At 38.0% G+C, this 21,381-nt stretch overlaps 1 protein-coding gene across 1 annotated transcript; it reads left to right on the plus strand.

The window, feature by feature from the left end:
• The first annotated feature begins 1,459 nt into the window (after positions 1-1,459).
• On the plus strand, positions 1,460-7,595 carry LOC121961205 (amphoterin-induced protein 2-like). Its single transcript, XM_088072892.1, has 2 exons — positions 1,460-1,772; positions 3,310-7,595. The coding sequence occupies exon 2, from the start codon at positions 3,393-3,395 to the stop codon at positions 4,902-4,904; it is 1,512 nt and encodes a 503-aa protein (XP_087929018.1). The 5' UTR covers positions 1,460-1,772; positions 3,310-3,392; the 3' UTR covers positions 4,905-7,595.
• Positions 7,596-21,381: the final 13,786 nt, after the last annotated feature.

Here is a 21,381-nt window from a genome sequence, read left to right on the forward strand (position 1 = left end):
GAATTTGAAAATTGATACCAACATATATGAAACATACAAATTTATCAAATGAAAAGTAAATGTAACATCTTTGATTTGCCGAAAAGCACAATGCCAACATTTATTATGGCAAAATGAATGATAGGAAACAAAGTGATTTGTTAGGATTTGGTGATAATAATGAGGTGAACTGCAGAATTTGGTTAATTCTTTGTGGTTTTCTTGCTACATGTGACCCCATTGACATAAACATGTAGTAATTTGTAGATCTGGGTATTGTCAAGAACCGGACAGTTCAATTTTGATTCTTTGGGTCACGATTTGATTTGATTTTGATTCAATTTGATTCGATATTGATCCAGTTCCTTTGATATCGATTCAGTTATGTATGCTGATGTCATAAATACCCAGATAATTCATTCGAATACCTTCTGATATGTGTTCAGTAAAGTGTGCATTATCTGTAGTGATTTAGAACAAACTGACACCAAAACTTACCATTACATTGTTATTTATAAAATAAAAATTAAAACTAAAATAAATTTAAAGTACAGAAAAGTGCACATTTTTGCCTGAGCCGAACTTAACAATAGTAATAAACATTCATGCAGGATTTGTCAACCTGCATTTGTTTGTAATCCAGAGTTTTAGAGTGAGCAACAGGCTGCAAAACATCTGCGTGGTGTCGGCTCACGGTTACGTAGGTTTGTCGTATTGTTGCAGTGTTTTAACATTGACTCATGAGGTTCACACACAACGTAACTACTATCGACTTTGTTTATCCAAATGTCGGCTTTTCATGTTGTCGGCGCTGATTTTAACACACTGCTACCTCACACTACTGTCGCCATTTTAATGAATAAAGAAGGGACGTTGTTTGGGGGTCAAGCGGGACCTCTGAACAACGTCAATCACACTCTGGCGGCACTCACACTGCCCCCACGGGAGCGGGGTTTCATTACCAGGAAATTCTCGATTTCAGGATTTTATGAATCCATATTGACTTGGCAAAAAACATATTGCAATGCACTGATAAATCGATTTTTTTACCCAGCCCTAGTAATTTGATCTACTGATGATGTTAAAATATTGATTAGTGAAGCTTTAATATGCTATCTGGTTAACATTTTTTTATCAATTTGCATGTGAAAAGTTATTTTTAGATATAGCCTACAGTGCACATGTGTATTCATTATAGAACAGATGTTTCAATCGCATTTTAATGAACTGATTTTCAGGTTCAGCAGGTGTGAAAGTGCCACAACCACCTTGCCCTTGTGCCAACTGGTTTCATAATTCAGCTTTTATGGGAAACACGAGCTTTCTGTAAAAAATATTCAAACGGGAGAGTGTTTTGTAACTTTTAACAAAAACGTGAGAGACGGGGATTAACTAAAAAAAAAATAATGTAGTCGTGGTTTCACAAAACGCTCAGAAACATTTGAGTAAGTGGTGCTGATGCTGCACCCTCTTTCCTGCCGCACCTTCTCCCTCTCCTCTTCCTCGTCTTCCCACACCTCCTCTCTCATGCTCACTGGTGTGTGCCGTATTTACTCTGAGGGCAGCCCCTCCCACAGCAGCATGCAACCCGACCTGCAGGTGAACAGTTCAGCTGCAGCCTTGATGCTTCCTCCTCACACTCCGGGTGGATCATCTGCAGAGCGGAGAAGTTGCCATTAGGATTTTTTTTTTCCGGTTTCAGATACGGGACGCGGTCCGGTATCGCGTCCGGAGAGCGCGTATGGATATGAAGGAAGACAATGATGTGAATGGACAGTAGTGTAGGCGTAAAGGTGAGCTGTCGGCGGGGTTTATTCTGTTTGTTTTGGTTCCATTAGTCATAAAATCCGTATTGTTTTCTCCACACTGAGCCACATTATGTGTGGTAATAGCGCGGGAGAGGACAGAGTGAGCTAATACTGTTTATACAAAATAGTTCATCTTTCAGCCACTTTGTCTATGACTTTGAGTTACTATTATTTATTTTCTTTACTTTTATAAACTTCACTGGAGCTGTAACTAACACTTGTTTTCATTATCACTTAGTATGTTAACTATTTCCGATTAATACATCAATTGATTGATCGTGCTGCAAAGAGTCAGAAATAGTGATATTCACATTAAATAGGCCAAGACCACAGAACAATTGGTATTTTAGCTGGTTTAAGCGATTAATTCATTGTCAAAGCCAGTTAATTAAATGACTTATCAATTAAACTTGCTTTAGGCTACTGCTCATTTTTCACTTTTTTCAGTAATAATTTTTTGGTAAAAACAATGAATAATAGTGTTGTGTCATTTAATTTATTCATTTAATTGAGTTTTCATGTTTGAATACATTTTTTGGTTGTAATATCACATTGAATACTACAATAGACTAATGGTATTATTTAAACTAATGAGATAATCATACAGGTGATAAATGGATGGATGAATAGATGGACAGAGAGAATTAGAGCAACAATCAACACAGGAAATCAATAGATGGATGGATGCATGGACGGATTGAGGGACAGAAAAAGAGAGACTAACACAGCAGAAGGATGGATGGATGGATGGATGGATGGATGGACGGACAGACGGACAGACCGTATTAGAGAGACAAACACAGAAGATAGATTGACCAATAGAAGGACTGTCCACAACTCTATTATTCATCTATTTTTCCAAACTGTCCTTGTAATTATTTTAAAAGTGCTGCAAAAAGCCCAGCAGATTAATAGTAAACCAAGTTTAATCGATCAATCAATAAGTAAATCAATTAACCAGCAACTGCTTTGAAAATGGATTAATCATTTAAATCAGTTCTTATGGAAAATACAATTTATTCTGTGGTTGCAGCTTCGTGTAGCGTGAGGATTGGCCTCATTACATGATGAATTTATTTGGGTTTTGGACTGTTGGTCAGACAAAACAAGACTTTTGAAGAAAAAACATTTCAAAAGACATTTTTCACTATGTTCAGCCTATTGGTGTGCAGACGGAGAGATAGATTTGACCTATTGGGAAATATGGGGGATAAGTATGGATTAAGAAAATATAGATTCAGTTACACTTTTTCCAGCAGTTACTAACAGTTTCTGTGTGCAGACGATTGGATTTAATGTGGGTTATAATCTATTTTTTGAGTTACATGTCTGTAGTACTTGTTCTCATGTAGTCTTACTGTGTTTTTCCTATTAATCTTGCAACCTTTTTTCATTCATATTATGTTTTTCTTCATCCTCCGATTAAATTGAATTTTGTTTAGTGCCAGCAGCGTGCATAGATTATTTGAAACGCTAGTCTAAAAGAATAAAGAGATGGATTTCCATGTTCTCTCTCCCTCAGTTCACAATCAGAAGCTTGTAAACCTGACATGTTAACACCCAGTGAAACAGTAACCTGAGACTTCATCCTGAGGGAACACCAGGATGCGTCCCATTGCCTCGCAGCTTTTAGGCAAGACTGGTGTTGGAGGCAGCCGTTTGAACCCTGCAACTGCAGCCTTGCTGCTCTTCCTGTATCTTGGCTTCTCTCCCTCTGTGGCCACTTGCCCACCCTACTGCCTTTGTGCCAGTGATATAATTTCCTGCAGTGGACGCAATCTGTCTGCTCTGCCCTCTGATCTCCCAAGCTATGCCACACGGTTGGATCTGAGCCACAATACCATCACTGTCCTGCCTGTGGACTGGATTTCCCAACCGTTCGAACGCCTTGCTACACTGGTTCTCAGCCGAAACTCCATTGGCCGACTTGAGGTGAACACCTTTGCTGTGACACCACATCTTATCCACCTGGACCTCTCTTCAAACCAACTAACAGTGCTGAACTCGTCCATCTTCACTGGGTTGAAGAACCTAAAAGAGCTGCTGCTTTTTGGCAACCAGATAATCCAGATTAACCCTGGCGCCTTCAGCGATCTTTACAGCCTACAGAGGCTCTACCTCTCTGGAAACAGACTGACGGCGTTCCCCCTGGGGCTTTATTGGGAACCTGGAGGGCCTCGTAATCTGACCTTCCTTGATCTTTCGTACAACAAGCTCTCCAAGGTGCCCATCCAGAGCCTGCTGTCTCTCACCCGGCAAGGTGGAATTTATTTGCAGGAAAACCCTTTGGTCTGTGACTGTGCTTTACTCGCCTTGCTGGAATACTGGATGTGGAAACAGTATCGCCCCCTGGTGGACTTTAGACATGGATACCCATGTAGAGATGATTCAGGACTGGGGTCCGAATGTAGCCAGGAGTTAGTTTCAGATATGCCCCTTGAGGTGCAGACTTTCCAAGTAGAGCCTGGTAAATTGCTAAAAGTACCATGTCCAGGGTTGGCCTCCTCAGCCCAAGAGAGGCAAGAGGTGTTCTGGCTTACCCCCAAGACTGTGGTGAATTCATCAACTTATGATCCGAGTGACCACTTAATAGTTTTCCCCAATGGCACCCTTGAAATCCGAGGAGCCCTGATAGAGGATTCTGGTACGTACAGGTGTGTGGCAGCCCGCGGACGCCAGTATGACCCCAGTGAGTCTCTGGAGGTCAATGTGGTGGTCGGGAACTTGAGCACTGCATCTGCCAGTGGCTTGGCACACAGTAGCAGTACAGAGCATTTCAACACGGCGTTCACCACCCTGGCTTCCTGTGTGGTTAGCATCATACTGGTGCTGCTCTACCTCTACCTCACTCCCTGTCGATGCCGGGACAACCGGGGATCGAGAGGGTGTGGTGGACGAGCCATCATCCTCTGCTCAGACCCCAGAGAGGTAGAGTCGGGACAGCGACGGTCAAATGGAAAGAGGGTGGCTTTCTTAGAGCCTCAAGCCGAGGACTCTGATATTGGTGGTCTAAAAACACCAGCAATAAATTTGGGTCATGTTACCACTGAGGGAATTCTTAAGAATGGAAGTAGGACAGTGGGACAGACCTTCACAGATGCTGCTCATATGGCATAGCAAGAAAAAGACCTTTACAAAGTCCTGTATCGTATCAGTCTGAACCCGAGTGTTCTGTTCTCACAGTCTTGTTTCAGTACACGATAACAAAGTCCATTTAATGTGAAGTAGTGTACTGTGATTCTTGTGAAGTAGTTATGCACTGTAGGGCTGGGATGTTTTGGTGTGATACAGAAAATGCAGTCCTTTGTAGGCAGAATTTCAATTATGTCTCGACTGTGAGTGGTGTCTGTTTTTTACATTAAGAGTTCATGTTTCATTGTTACAGCGGGAAATTGTTATTGCAGAGATCACAAAGATCATATAAACGTGGGTGGTGTTTTAAATTCAACTGAGAGGAATATTCAGACCCGATTTGATAGGCTGCTAGAGGCACCAATGGTCATTATACAGTTTGTGCATTGTGAACACTGCTATCACAGTGACCCCTGTTATTTTTAACTACCTGTCTTGTACTGTGCAGCATCTAATTTTCAAAACATGTCAGTAATACGTGTGAAATTATCTAAACTTTGACGCTTTGCAGATTACGCTGTGTCTGCTACATGCCCTTTTAGGATTATGTAAATCAAATATTACCCTGTGAACATTCCTTCATCAAAAACGGAGCAATACTGTGATACATAGAGTACCCTGGTGTGTTGTTTTTCGGTGGAAACCTACAAAATGTTAACTTAGAAATACACACTTGCAAACAATTACAAAAATACAAATTTTTCCCCATACCATTGTCCCCTTGACATTTCAAACTTAAAATTTAAAGAATTTCAATGACTTTTCATGCCCAGTTCCTTGAAATTCAAGGACCTTAGGACATGGATCAAGGTTGATAAGTGTTGTAACACTAATAACTTCTATCAGGAGCATTAAATCAGACTTTATCAAAGAGTCTATTTAATAACTATATGTAAAAATAATCAATAGAATTTAAATTCTTGCACAACATATAAAAATTCAAGCACTTTCAAATTTATCCTTATTACCTATAACATATCTAGTTAGAGTGTTAGTTCTATTTGTCTAAGTTTAGAGATATTAGTCTATGAGATATCTATCCCCGGTCTAGTACAATAGATGCTGAATGGAACTTTGTTTGTGTTGTTCGTAGCACTGAAAATTAGATTTTAAGTTGTATTAATCAACTTTAATATGCCTCCTTTTAGCTAGTTGCTATTGGACCTTTTTACAGTTGACCTGTTACATCATATACCAAACAAGTTAGCAAGCTGCAAACGGGTTGCATGCTGAACAGTGAAAAAACATGGATACATTTTCAGTGCACTTGATACCCTTTTCTTCCCTTCTTCTTCTTTTGTTTTTCCTGGCTTTCGTCTACAGATGCTGTTATGCTGTTTGATTTCCGGGTCAAAGCGCAGCATAGGGACTGTGAAACGTGCGCAGAATGCCCAGGCCTGTTCAGATCCGGTTGAGGCGTATACATGAAAGATTAAATTGACCCCCAAACAGCATTTGGTGTGTTAGTCCAAGTTTGTATAATTTCATACAGACTAACATGTTTACATATATTTTAAAAGTCCAGTTTCAGTTGAACTAACACAATAATTAATTTTTCTCTAACATCAATCAAACATACTGACTGTTGAAACTAGCTATAGAGATTTAAATAGTTTTTTTTGTACCAGACTGTCAACATTTTTATTTCGGGGGTTGAGGATTTTGGAGGTCATTTGAGGAACAGCAACTTTTAGCACTTCTGAATAGGCCTCATTTCTACGCCATGGAAGTTAGCCTCTTGGCTAAAACACATAATACACAGACCCCACTTTGAACACTTTTCCTTCCACTGTTGAAAGTACATGTTGTGGATTATCAAGGGTAGCAGGGACACATGTTGCCGTTGAAAATCTGAAATGCCATTTTTTAAGTGCTGTAAGACCAAATACAAATTTCTGTTGACCTGATTCTAAATTGACCTTTATTGTAGTGGAGATGAGACCTGTCTGCATGGCTGGATACAAGAAGACTAAACTGACTGTATAATCCAATGGATGAGAATGAAATATCATGAAAATATCATACTAAAAGTATAGAAAAAATCTGAGGTGTGAGGTCAGATGGCAGCACTGTATATAACATAATCTCAGCACTATATCCAAAAAAGTAGTACCTTTAAGTCCACAGTTCTCCGGAAGTCCGGAGTCGAGACCAGCCCACCTGAAGTTGCTTTGGACTGACACTTAAGCAGACTGGACACTTGTCAACCTGATGTTTGTCCATCCTGTCAAAACTGGACTTTTCCGCTCACCCTTCACCTTGTTACACCGACCTACAACTTTACAAATGGCAGATTCACAGAGAGATTGATCTTTATCGGTTGAGACAAGAGAAAAGTTTGGACTAGGCGATGAGGCCCCAGTCAGCCCAGATTAGTGTCAGAGAATTCAGAAGGAGGCTTGGCGGCTCGCCTTGAGCCCACCATGACCCACATTCCTCTGTCCTCCCTTTGTTTGATTGTTTTATAGGTGTGCGGAAACAGTTTCAAGGTGCCAAGAGGCTTGTTAAGGTTTCCTTGGCTGCACATGTCCATGCTACTACTGTCTGAATATTAACTTCTGTGTTTTCTGTTCTATTAAAAGCAGGATGAATTTAAAGTAGAGCAGTGAAGGTAAAGCCTTGTCATGACTGCAATGACTGATATTTGCAGGTATAAAATAAAATGTTTCATTTCGATGGATGCGTGTGTTTTTCTTATCCTTACAAGTGAATGTAGCAGTATTACTCATATTTGACTTGTGTAGTATCTGTTCATCATGTTTGGCTTCTCTCTGGGGGGGGGGGGTCTGCTGAAATCTTTTTTGGTATTACTCTGAGCGAAAATGAAAAGAGGCAGTTTGGGTGAAAAATGAAAAGTAGTGTTACATCAGAAGGATTTAAGGATGACAAATAACCTCTTAGTGAGTCAACAAATCGCATTTTCAAAAATCCTCTTACAAGCCTTTTCGATGGCTGGTGAAAAAAACCTTTTAAAACCTTTTTCTTGTGCACTTGTTGGTCCGTCCTTTTCAAAGTGAAAAGTCATTTCTGTATGAATGTGTGCTAATTTAAGTGAGTTTTAATGGTCAGGAGGACACAAGGAGCCTGTTACAACAGGTTCTCAGAGGTAACAGACCAGTGGTAGGTTTTGAATAGAGCCTTCAGGTAGCGAGGGATCCCACTGGGACTAATTTAAGTGTCCCTCACCTCACACAGTGACAGGGTGCTTTTCACGGGTCAGGACAGTGACATTTGCGGTGTTGCAGGTGTTGACAGTGTAGTAAAAAGAACTCACTGCTTAAGTCTCCTCTCTTGTTAGAAAATAAAAAAATAAACCTGATTATCTTCAGGTACAATAGGTTACAATATAAAGCTTGCATTACAAAATTGGCACACTTCTGAAAAGTCGACAGTCTTTTCTCTTACACACTTCACACAAGACTGAAGAATCAGGTCAAGACATTGCCTGGAGTTTGTCTTTTACACACGTAGCACAGAACAGGAGCTTGTCCATTTCAGAAGTGTTCTCAACTCGAAATGAAGCTTTTTGACCAGCCAACACTTAGGGAGTATCATGGCAGCATAATGCAATACGCTGTTGGGTTGTATTATGGAAATTGTATGATGCAATGTTCGAGCTTGACTCATGTTACTCTTAATATCTGCTGGTTTTTTTTTTTTTTTAACATGTTTATTACTTTTAAGCAGTTTCACACTGAAACTTACAACATGATGTACAAACATCTGAACATCCCCCAAAGTAAACATATGTCAGTGTTAAAAAAAAATAATACTACTACTCATAATAATAATGATAATAGAAAAACAAAAAACAGGAAGTGAAACACAAAGTTGACCTGCACAGAGCTATAAATAAATAAATAAATAAATAATAAAACTTTTTTTTTACTACAGTAAATAAAATGAAAAAAGTATATAAATACAGCGTCAATCAGGGTACATTCCACATTCCTCACAGTAAATTGAGTTTCAGTTTTAATGATGATATGTATGTTATTCTGTGATACTATTTATGTTTCTCCTTAATGGAAACTACACTCAATTATGTTTTTTCACTGCGAAATTCAGTCTGTAACATTATTGTTTTTGAAGTTTTTTAATTTAGTAACAGCATGCTGTGGTGGTGCAGTTGCTTGTAGTACTAGTAGTTGTAATGATGGAGCTCTTAGAACTCTTTGGTTTATGTAATAATATTTTATAAAATTCTCCTGAAACCTTCTGAAATTTGACAGACAAATACAGTGCGACACCACAGAGGCGTTTAATCTCTTCTGTGCCCAATATAAATGCAGTAATTTCCTGACTATCCATAATTCAAATGCTGGAGGAGTGTAATGGATGTGTGGGTTGCAGCTGAAATAGGAACATTAATATGACGACATTCCAGACAATGGGAACATTTAGCAAATTGTTTAATTAACATGATTTTACTCATGTTGGCCTCTTAACTCTACGGTCAATTCACCATTTGTGACAGTCGGGGCCCGCGGCTAATGGGAAAAGACATAGGGAGGAATTAATGTGACCTTTCCAAAAATACTGGGGATCCTGCCTTCTACAGACCTGTTTCACAAGCAAAAAGTTACTTACAATAATTAATACCTTCAATCATTCTTCTTTGAGATGACTGTAAGAACTCCATTTAGAGCCAATACTCAAATTTTGGCACATTGTAGAAATTATGCATATTTCTGTCAAACATTCATACAACATGCATTAATAATTAATGCAGTTTGATGGAGACTTCCTCTTTTCACAGCACTGAACGTGTAGAGAATGGAGCATATACAACCCCAACAGAATTTAGTTCTATAGTGCTGGTAGCACCATACACTTTACTATACATGCTCTAGAGAGTAATGCTGACAACTGCTAACATATAAAAATATGTGGAGTGAAGAAATATTATTGACTCTATAAAAAATTTAACAAATAAATAATTAAAACCAGTTGCTTCATGGAGGTAAAATATATACTTACAGTTTCACGTGGACGTCATGCTCTGCAGAGCTTGAGTCATATATTACAGAGGAAAAGGGGATAATGCAGACAGAAATCCCATTACCTGCTGGATGACAACATAATACATCTTGCACACCATGCTTGAGTTCTGTAATAACGGATTACAGCAGGAGAGATTGTCACATCCTGCAGGGTTTTGTCATATATTCAAGATGGACTTTATCAATGACAGCTTACTTTTTCTCATAGTAATAATAAAAGAATCATATTACCCCATTTAATTTTTTTATTTAGCTCTTTTAGATTTCAAAATAAAGAGTTTGTATCAGCGCCCCCATGTCCATGAAGTGGGTAAAAAATGACCTATAAGCATTTTCTATATACATCCATAAAAACCTTTCATCCTTATCAGTTATTTATATTAGGTACATACAATATTTACAGCAAACTGTACTTTAGTTGTCATTATCATCATCACTGGCTACACTGATTTACACAGCAAGAAAACTTGAGAAATTGACTTAGCCCAGTTAAATTATTGCCGAGGTGTTTGATGGGAAAATAAATAAATTAAATAAAACAATTTTGGTGAATTCAAATAAGTTTGTGCAAAATTATGAAGGTAGCATATATTTATTATTAACAAAAAACTATTCATTCCAATACCTCCGCTATCGCGAGCATAAATGTTGGCATTGTACGCTTCTACAAACCACCCCCACTAACCACCGCTATGCTTAAGTGAGGTTACTGTAAGGTGTTGCCATCTTGCGATGGAGATGTCAGTAAGAGCCGGATTCTGCGCAGTACCGATATCCGCAGTGGGGGAGTTTACACCAAAACACCTGTTTGACTAATCGCAAGCAGCTCCATTGCATACGAGCGCATGGATTGGCACATACAGCTGTTAATCCATGGCAGAAAATCCCCTTTTTGTAGAACTGAATAACAAATTTATACCAACCTTATCATAAAACAATCACGAAACATCAGGCTGATGAGAACTACCTTCAGTGTCAGACAATATCTTTGGGAAAAAAGTATTTGGTGTACACTTTGAGTTTTTAGTTTGGCCTTTGTCCCATTCACTAACATGGAGGGGCGGGCTTTATGACCTATACTGCAGACTGACACAAGGGGGTGATTTAGACTGGAAAGTTGTTGTCCATCTTTATATAAAATCAGTTTGTAACAACGCTGTGGTCAATGTTTGGTTCAGTTTAGGCACAAAGCAAACATAATTTAAGTTATGAAAACATGTTTTGTTTTTAAAAACCCCATTTGATTGCTACAAATATGGCGTGATATGTTTTGTTAAAAGGTGCCAACATTTTACCCAGGCGGCTGGGCTGCCAATATTTATGTAAGAGTGTATGCTCCAGTGACCTATACATCTAAGGGTTAATAAATCTCAAGTTGCATACTGTAAGTTTCGAGGATTGCAACGATCATAATCAAAAAGCTTCAACATAATTTTACATCAGCTTAGACTGATGAAGTACTTGAAACCAGAACAGCGAGCGCTCAGGAGAAAGAATGGGAGTCTCATCAACCAATATGCTTCAGTTTAAGGTGCATATCAGCGAGAGTGGAGGAGGCAGACAGAGGAGGGAATATGATTCAGTGCTGGGAAAGTGATGGGAGCTATTTGGTGAAGGGATGAGTGTTCAGCCCACAATAAGATAGGGAGGAATGGTAATGTTATGACTGTAGAGTAGAGCCAGACTAACTTGATGCTGTAGACATGTAGGGTGAGTGTTCCAACAGCCACAAAGAAAGGGACTTGGTGGGATGATTACTAGGACCGAGCGCACCTCATTAAAATGTGCTATGTTGAAGCAGTGTGCTGCAGGTGTATTGACTGGGATTCACAAGATACACAGCACATAACATGTGAAATTGCCAGAGAAATCTGCCTTGAAAATGTCTTGGGGGAACAAACATCTGTGCAACTTAAGTGGGCAGAAAACGACACCAATGCTACCATATGTGGAAACTAAAAAAAATGACGCCATTTAAAGACTTTTTTTCATCTTCTTTCATCAAAAAAAGATGGGCCACATATCTTTTTTTAAAGCTGAAATTGTAGAAATGATTTGAGGACTTCACACAGCTCTTGAGCCCGACTCTGTGAGGTGTGTGTGTTTTCCAATAATCAAGGTAAGGTGATAATACCAAGAGAATTCCTCTAAGAAGAAAGAAAGAGAAGGTCATGCACTGAGGCTAATGACCACCATGAATAAAGCGGGGTAATTTGCAATCAAACGCTAATGATTGCAGAGTAATGATGTGTAAAGGAACTCAGTGGAATTTTAGGCACAGAAAGCTTGCAAGGACGCTGCTCATTTAGGCTCATATCACCTCAGGCTTCTCGGTTATTACCATAGCACTTACCTCCCTTCCCCCCTGCTCTCAGTGGCGGCCCTAGAACATTCAGTCCCTTAGGCCCCCTGTTCACCAAAGCCCCCACCCATGAAAATAAGGCTCTGCATAAACATAATCCATAAACATTATGAAATGACGATTCGCCACTGCACACTTTACGAAGTCTAGGAAGGATTATTGAGATTGCGTGGCAATCATTTTCAAGGGCAGTAAAATTTGTTTTATCCAAACACCATCAAGGCCAAACAGAGACTTCAAAAGCGTCAGGATGTTAAGAATTGTCCCTTATAACCTCTTAACGCAGTTTTCAGCTCCATTTAAGCCAGTGCATGTTTTATAACCAACATATCTCGTCCTTGGGAAATACACTGAATAGAAAGTATCCTCACAGTTTTTCTCTTTGTTTTAAAGCATGTGTGACAGTCCACCCTCCTGGCTTTCTGTGCTGCTCTGTTGTTTGCTTCTTGCAGCAGCCTGGGGGGAGGTCGTCAGGGCAACTGACTGCACCTGAGGTGGGAATGGTCTAAGGTTTAAAAAGGGCTGCTTTCCCAGGCTGAGCTCTTTTTTGTTGGGCAGCATCATGATCACCACACTCATATCCCTCAATAATTAGAACATGTGCATATATCTCTCCCAATAAAACATGAAAGCAGCATAGGACTTTTACTTGACACAATTAAAGTCATTTACACCATGAACTGAAGCAGAAAATGAGTAAATTGGTGCTTGAAAATTCACCAGCATGCAGGAAATGAAGTGTTTGATGTTTCACATTTGTTGAAACCAAACCTACGGTCTTGCTCATACATATTTGTCCATACATGGCCTACACGACGATCTCCTTCCGTGACTCCACACCTCATTCTATTTTCTGTTGACATTTTTGTGTGTGAGGACTCCATTTTGCTTCATGTTCGAGCCAAGCTTGAAACAAATGTGGGCTGCTACAGGATTAGATCTGTATGCTGAAGTTTACTCAAGCCTTAGTGAGGAAAATGCAGCATTTCTGCTGTATGGTATGGCTTGAGTCTACTCAGTTTGGCACTTCTGTTTTTTGTTTTGTATTAGCAAGTTTTGGAGAGTATCTTGTAATTTTTTGCTGAGTCGATACTAGATGGAGGAGTTAAAACAAACAGACCACTGATTGGTCATAAAAATAGTCACTTGGAAATCCTGCACAAACCTGCCATTTTGTTTTTTTAATAGCAAAACTACTATCAGTAGCATAGTACCATATTTTTTTCTGTTCACTTGACAGACTTTAAAAGATGAAGTGCCTGCAAAGCTGCACCTAAGACTACGCTGTACAACTGATTACGTGCAGATGTTGCACTTATTTCTTTAAAAAAAAAAAGAAGAAAACTCTGAATGTAAATAAGATTCCAGAGTACAAAAAAAGCATCACAATAGAACATGGTTTATCAATAATAATGAAAGAATCCCCCTACACCCTCTTCACAGAGGTCTGGGTTAATTATTCTAGATAAATTATTAATGTTTGTTTATTGATTGGCCCATGGCTTCCTGTTTTTCTGCAAAAGTGGCCCTTAGGCAAAGCATGTTGATTATCCCTGCTTGAGATGTTTGGTGAAGCTGCTTGACATCCTCTCAGATCCATATTGTTCCTGCCGTTTCTTCAACATTTTTCTTGTTTATTTTTTTAAAATAGATTTAATCAACAGGGTCCAGATTTCTCCTTTTCATTAGTTGAAGGTGCGAACAATGTAAACTACCAAATATTCAATTTTATTTCACAAAATGTGACAAACATCTTGGCTTAGAACACAAAGAAATAAAACAAATTGCAAGAATGAACAGAAACGACACATCAAAATAAAAGCTCTGTACCTGGAATTCACTGTACTTCGGAGCGATGTGTGTTTTTACAGCCTGTGGTCCATTCAGAATGGACTCATGACCCACGAGTTCTGAACCACTACCACTGACCAGCAATTATCTCCTATTTAAGCTTTATTTTTTTTTAAAACATATTTATTATACTCTGTGCACTGCACCTATTCTTCTGTATGTAAGGAAGCCTTGTTGCCCTCCAGCAGACAATTACAGCTCCTCTACAACAGCAGAGTGTAAAGAGCAGCATCCAATCTTCTCCTCCTTCACTGTGAGGAGACGGTGCGAGGTGCAAAGCCTTAACACTGAAGAGACAAATGAAAGAAATGTGGTGGCCACAGATACGGCAGCTGCAGCTGACCCAGATTCCTCGGGAAAGGAGGTGAAAGGAGCATCTTATCTCCAAAGTAATTTCCTCTGTCTCTGAGGCAGGCGGTGAAGGCTTTGCCCTTAAAATTGCCTGATCAAATATTTCAGCGCGGGTTTTGGGTCACTGTTTGGGCAGGATGTGAGCAGCTAACCATGTCTTCAACATGTTATTAGGCCTTTTTATCTGTCCACTGTTTCACACTGAGAGTGTGTGTGAGTGTGACTGTGTTACCAAAGTTCTGACTGCTGAATGACCTCACAAGGGGAGAGGAAATGAGATGAGGTGCTTAGTTTGGAGGACTTTTTCACAGTTTCTAACAAGCTGCCAACACAGACGAATAAATCAGTGCATACAGTTTTTTGAGTGTTACGAACCCTCTAAAATTACTTGTTTTACTATCAAGATTTGATCCATTCAGTCTGATAACATTTCAAATTATTACTATCCCGGTTCGAGTCTGCAGAGCACTAAATCATAAGTTAGCTGATTGGCAGATGTAAGTCATTTTTGTGCTTACTCTATGGGCCCAGCAATGTGGGAACTGCTAATAGTTTTATACCTGGGAAGTTAAGATATTGAACTCAGAAACTAGCAAACTTTCCAGGTCTTTCTCAATCTGCACTCTGCACACGTGTTCTTGTATCCTTCTGAAATGTAATCTTTAAGGCCCAAGCAATTACCAAGTTCACATTTTATCAAGAAAGTTCCCATGTGTTCTTGACATGCCACCAATGGTGCATTGGTGGATAACTTATGAACTTGACAGCAAAAGTCTCCGAGCATTTATATTAGCACTCAAACAAGTAGTATTGAGTAGGCTAACAACTTCAAGTTTTTTATGTGCCATTTCACCTTCTGAGAATTCTGAGGCGAGAAATCAACTTGATTGAGAATATTGGCAGTTTTAGTGAGAACTGATGGCAGATTGGACATGTGCTCCAACGTTTTTTGAGTTAAACGAGTTAAAAGCTCCACAAGTGCCTGCCGGGATAGCTAGCTATCTGACCAGTTACATTGAACAGATGAGCTGTTTCATCTGCCTCCTTGGCTCAGCAGCATCCTCTTTTGTGTCTCAGTGAACTATGTAGTATATGGGCAATATAGTTCCTGACATTGCAAGATCCAACTTTGATCATAATGTACAGTCCTTGGCTTGTGAAACTTTGGATCAACACTGTTTGTTGGAAACAAATTTGTGAATGTTAAAGAAAAATATTTTTAATGTTTTCTTTACAGTTTCACCAAATAAGCATATCAATAACACCAAAGATTGACTGATTATATGCAAAAATGAATTTTGATTTTAGGTCAACTTTAAGTTATCATAATAGCCATTGAATGACTTTAACAGACGACAAACTGCAGGTGTAGTGATCAGTATGTGTGAAATGATCCTAACTGTTTGTGAGTTAAAGAATAGCAGAAAAGAAGAAACAAAGGAAAGCAGAAAGACACAAACTGAGTGAGAGAAACGGGGGGAGAACGAGAGAAAGAGGGAAATTGAGACGGACTTGTCAGCTGCGTTGCCACGGCAACCGCAGCCAGGAAACAGCAGGAGTGTTTTATTTTCATGTTTTTTCTTTGTTTTCCTGGCGTTTACTGCGATGATCCAGGATGTGACATCAGGGCCTCAATGGCTAATGTCTGTGAGTGCAAACAATCTGCCAGGCAGCTTACAAGCAGCGCTCGTTATCTGAAAATTGGAGGCAGGCAGCTGGAGCCTTGATATTTAAAGGAGGCAGGCTTCTGGCACGCGGGTGATTCATCTGTACGCCGTGTAGGTTATGAGGGGAGGAAAACACGTGTTGGCTGCCATAGATGTCTTTGCTGTTTAAGCCTATAATGGATTTTATATATTCCATACGGAGAGAGATTTGTGACAGACCTAGGTCCCGAATACATAAATATTTGAGCAATGAGAGAGGGAGTATGTGTATTTGATTTAAAGCCCAGCTGGACCACGTTGCACATTACCTGCTCTAAATGATCCCACTTTCATGTTTAATATGAAACAATGTACTGACAAGACAAAGCTGAATGCATCACATGAAATGAGAGGGCAATACAATAACAGAAGCATACAACGAAAATATATATGGAATATGACGAGCATCATGCAATGGAGAAATTAAAAGCATAGCACTGCCAGGCCAGGGGGAAAAAATGTAATAATATGAAAATTCTCAAATTCTCTTATTATAATAATATATTTTAATATATATTTTTTTAAAATATATTTTTCAGGTTTTTATGAGATTTTTCTTTTTAACAAGGAAAGTATCTTCTTATAATATAAAAGTGTTGTGTAAACATTTAAAAATAAAATCATGTTATAACAAGAAAAGACTATAATCTTATAAAAACATGAAAAACATACTCTTATAACATGAAAGGTTTCTTGTTATAACATGAGAAGTTTCTTGTAAAAATGTGTAAACATCTTTTTATAACATGAAATATTCCTTGTTATAGAATTAAAATATTTTGTAAAAATGTGAAAACTATCTTGTTATAGCATGAAAACATCTTGTAAAAATGTAAAAATGATCTTGTTACAACATGAAAAGTTTGTTGTCATAGCATGAAAGGTTTTTTTCACAGCATGAAAATATCTTGTGAAAAAGGTGAAAAAAACATCTTGTTATAACATGAACAGTATTTTGCCATTACATGAAAAGTCTCTTTTTATAACATGAAAACATCTTATTTTAAAATGTCACTAACTTGTAAAAATGTGAAAAATATCTTGTCATAATAAGAAACTTTTCATGATATTACCTGATACCAATTATTTTTTTTCCCTAGCTTGGCATTTCTAGGCTTCAGTACATTTCAAAATTAAAAGTAAAATAAATTAAATACTTTACACAAAGCTATGGCTGCTTTCTTTCTTTTCTTTATGCAAATCCAGCAGCTGCCCAAAGTAAAGTACAGTTGTACATAAAAGAGTCTGGGGATCATGTGCCACATTGATGGACGAATTAAATTAAATTTGTTCCAAACAGCTCAGTTGTCTGTGGCAGAGTAATAACCACAAAGTCCAGAATGTAAGAGTGTGACGGCTGTTTTGTGGAATCAGGCGTTGGCAGAATTTAGAGTTCAGCAGGTCAAGACGGCACAGACTCGGGTATTTTTTGGCCGTCACACAAAGTAATTACTCCTGCCATTCCAAAACAAAGTGGGGATTGTACTTTACTGGACAGCTGCTTCTTTAAGTTGATGAAGTCGCCCACGCAGCCAGGCGGGTACAGTGACTGGAAAAACATTATTGAGCCAAGCTCTGGACACTGGAGTGAAATTAAACTCAAACTAATGACTCATCATTCATTAATCTTTTGGAGTTATTTTTTAGTTAATTTTTTTGCCAAGCGAGAGGCAGCACAAAGCTTTGAACCATGTTTATTATACTAAAGGTGTGAAGAAACATTTTAGTTGACTGAAATAAAAATAAAATCTAGGCTTAAGGAAAAAAAACTAACTGGAACATTATTATATTCTTATAAAACAAACTAAAATGAAATAACAATACAGGCAAAAGGAAATGTCGCTGTTTTTGTCAATTTCGTCAGATTTTTCAGCATAAGTATGAGGAGGCATTAGTGCATATGTTTATTGAGACTGGAATAACAAACGACAAAATGTTGACATTATATGTTTTTTAAATTCATTTATCTATGGGCCTCATATTGATTTTATGTTTTGATTGACTGATAATTTATTATACTTAATCAATCAAAAATAGAAAATAAATATGAAGCTAAAATGTTCAGTAGGTGTGTTGTAGGAATATATGCACAGTTCAGTTATTCATTTCCCCACACTCTTAGAGCACATAGTGTACTCTGGGCACAGATGGAGCAGTAGAACATCAGATAGAGTGAAAATGAAACTTTCATTGTGCTGCATCAAAGAGTTTGCTTTCTGCTTTTTGCTCACAGCTGTTGCTCTGATCCATCAATCTGATCAGCTGTGATCAGATCGACTGATCTATTATTCACCCCACAATTCAAACCCCCTTAAACTACTGCTGAGGAAAAAAGGAACTCATAAATACATGTTTTGCTTTAGCTGCGATCACGGACCCACAAAACAGCTGAATTTGGAGAGGGGACACAGAATAATAAAAGGGTACAGACACACACACACACACACACACACACACACACACACACACACACACACACACGCACGCACACTTATGATAGGGCCCCCACAAAAGGAAACCAATGAATAAAAAAAACAGGCAATAACTGATACATCAACAACAACATCAAACATAAAAGAACAGAAATTTGGTATATTAATATTATACAACTACTGGTATGCTTTTAGGAGGATTTTAGGATACTTTTAATGATAATGACAAACATCTGGTCCTTTTTTTATACACAGCAGGTATATATTTATACATATAAATAGCAGGTAAGGTGAGAGGTATGTCTATTCATAAAAGACAGCATCAGTTTCAGTGATGACAAAGTGAGTCCACACATCCCGTCTTTCTTTCACACTGCGCTCTCACTGTTGAACCACACCTCAGCGCAGCTCCACCGAGCTGCCAAAATATGGGATATGAGGAAATGTCAGATGTTATCCTCTGACAGCCTTACGTAACTCCTGAGCGTGTGTCAGGGATAATCCTCTTAGGGAGGAGAAGAGTCGCCTTAATAGGAAACAAAACACAGTTTGCCTCCTCTGTCCCCTGCTTTTAATAATCAAAATGGAGTTTGCGCGAAGGCCACCAACGCCAGAGTAATCCACGCTGCAGGATGAGCCACTGCTCTCTAATCTATGATTATTTGTATGTTCAAAATGAGCAGATAGTGATAGACGTTGTATAAACAGATGTGTTTGGGTATTAAAATGCATCTGGATGTTAAACACAATGCAAATCCCAGTGGCATTGTGTTGTCAAGAGTTTGATGTATAGAAAGTGATGCAGATTCAGTCAAACAAATACAGAGGTCACACTGGTATTTAATAGCATCATTGATTTTTCCGCTTTTCAGTGGAGAAGTTAATGAATTTGCTTTTTTTTTGTGATTGAGTCATAAATTACGGAGTAATAAGGGTTATTGGCAGGGTAATAAGCTGTGATTAAATCACAGACAAATGTGGTTCGATTGACTGATGTAAATTTGGAAATATCTCATTTTAACCCTTTAAAACCTGAGCAAATTGGCTTGGTTTCTTTAAAACCATAAGAAGAAGGCAATGAACAACAAAAAAGAAATGACCCCAAAAATGAGCAGAAAAGGAACAAGAAAACAACCTGTAGAAAGTGCTTAAAAATATATATCATATTTTTTAACATGTAATTATGATAATTATAAATATATTTTTCCCTAGATATTTTCTCTAGCCTTTGAAAACCTGATTTTCTAAATGTACTAATTTCTTGAAATTTGCTGAAGATTTCTGTTATTGCCTTTTACCCCCATGTTTTTGAATGAAATTGCACCAATGTGCTCTGAGGTCATAGCTTGAAATGCTTGTGAAAGGTATCTGAAAGCAGCACAAAAAAGATGATGTCACTCCAGGTTTCAAAGACTTAATTCAATCATACATTTTTCAAAATGGACTGAAATCCACTGAATCCCCTCAAAACTCCATCAAAATCTATGCATTTTAATATTTGATATACAACTTGGCCAAAAATAGTTATATTTTTCTGTTTTGATTGTATTGTTGAGACGAGTTGAACAATAAATGCCTGTGAATGTCTGCTGCTGAAGTACAACAAAACACTCTGACTCTCTCTGGTGGTGTGAATGGAAATCACATGTTTGTCTCCTCATCATTTTGGCTCCCGAGCACCGAGGACACCGAGGTTATGTCCTCAGTATTCATTTGGTGAAAATGGGGATTTTAGCCACCAGGGAGGAGTTTACACACAATAACTGCAAACATCCACTTTTTGGGGATAAGCTGATTTATTTTTAGACCTCATACCTTAAAAAATGATGACTTGTAATAGCAAACAAATAAAGGTTTTAGCATTTTCTATGCTGATTTTTTTTAATCTAACAAAGTGGAGAAGGCTTTGAATCAGCATGTATACATTTTCTTGCTGGGAAATAAAATTTACAGAAAGTGTACAAGAAGGAATTATTTATTAAATAAATAAATCATGTAAAAAAGGCTCAGCATTCTAAAAACCCCAGCTACAATCCTGCTTTTACCCGAGTGTAATTTAAAGAATTTGTATCAGTGCAAAATGTTTGTACTCTTATAGGGTGAAATTTCTATTTCCTTGTTCTTCTTGTGTTTGCTCGTCATATCTTAATGAAAAACCAAATAACGTTAAGTCTAAAACAAATCTTATGTAAAAAGCAGTACATATATTACATAAAGTATCATACGAGAAATTAGATTAGATGAGCTTTTTTTGTTTAAATATACTGCAGTGGTCTTTACTGGATTGTAGTGGAGGTGATTTGATATTATTAATTTCAAAGAAGATAAGTGGTTAAAAAAAACCCTTTTCAGTGATTTTCAAGAAGTTTCCTGAAAAGAACTGGGTCATTTTGGGAAATATTTATAGGGAAAATAAGGATATGATTACGTCTAAGTTGGAAATCATTATTTATGTATCAGTGATAACTTTACTCACCATAGTGACCACCATTTGTGCTGTTCTTTCGACTAATTTCACATTTTTACATTCACAGCCTGTTACAATACCAATTCATAGGAAAAATAAAAATCAAATCTTGTCCCTATAATTACTACCAAATTATTGGTTGTAAACCTTTTTTTTTTTTGAGGAAACGACAAACCTGTGAAATAGTTGTCATTTCATGTAGTTATATTTTTTCTTCTTTTCTTCTCTGGCCTTTTTTTTTCGACAATAATGACCCAAAATGACCAGACAAACACACAGCCAAGTCAAAG

The sequence above is a fragment of the Plectropomus leopardus genome, chromosome 22 (assembly GCF_026936395.1).
Source record: "Plectropomus leopardus strain MGB_pleo_1.0 chromosome 22, ASM2693639v1, whole genome shotgun sequence".
NCBI lineage: Eukaryota > Metazoa > Chordata > Actinopteri > Perciformes > Serranidae > Plectropomus > Plectropomus leopardus.

Bases quoted from the DNA above. Each gene is read 5' to 3' on its own strand.
- LOC121961205 (XM_088072892.1), top strand. From the start codon at position 3,393: ATGCGTCCCATTGCCTCGCAGCTTTTAGGCAAGACTGGTGTTGGAGGC.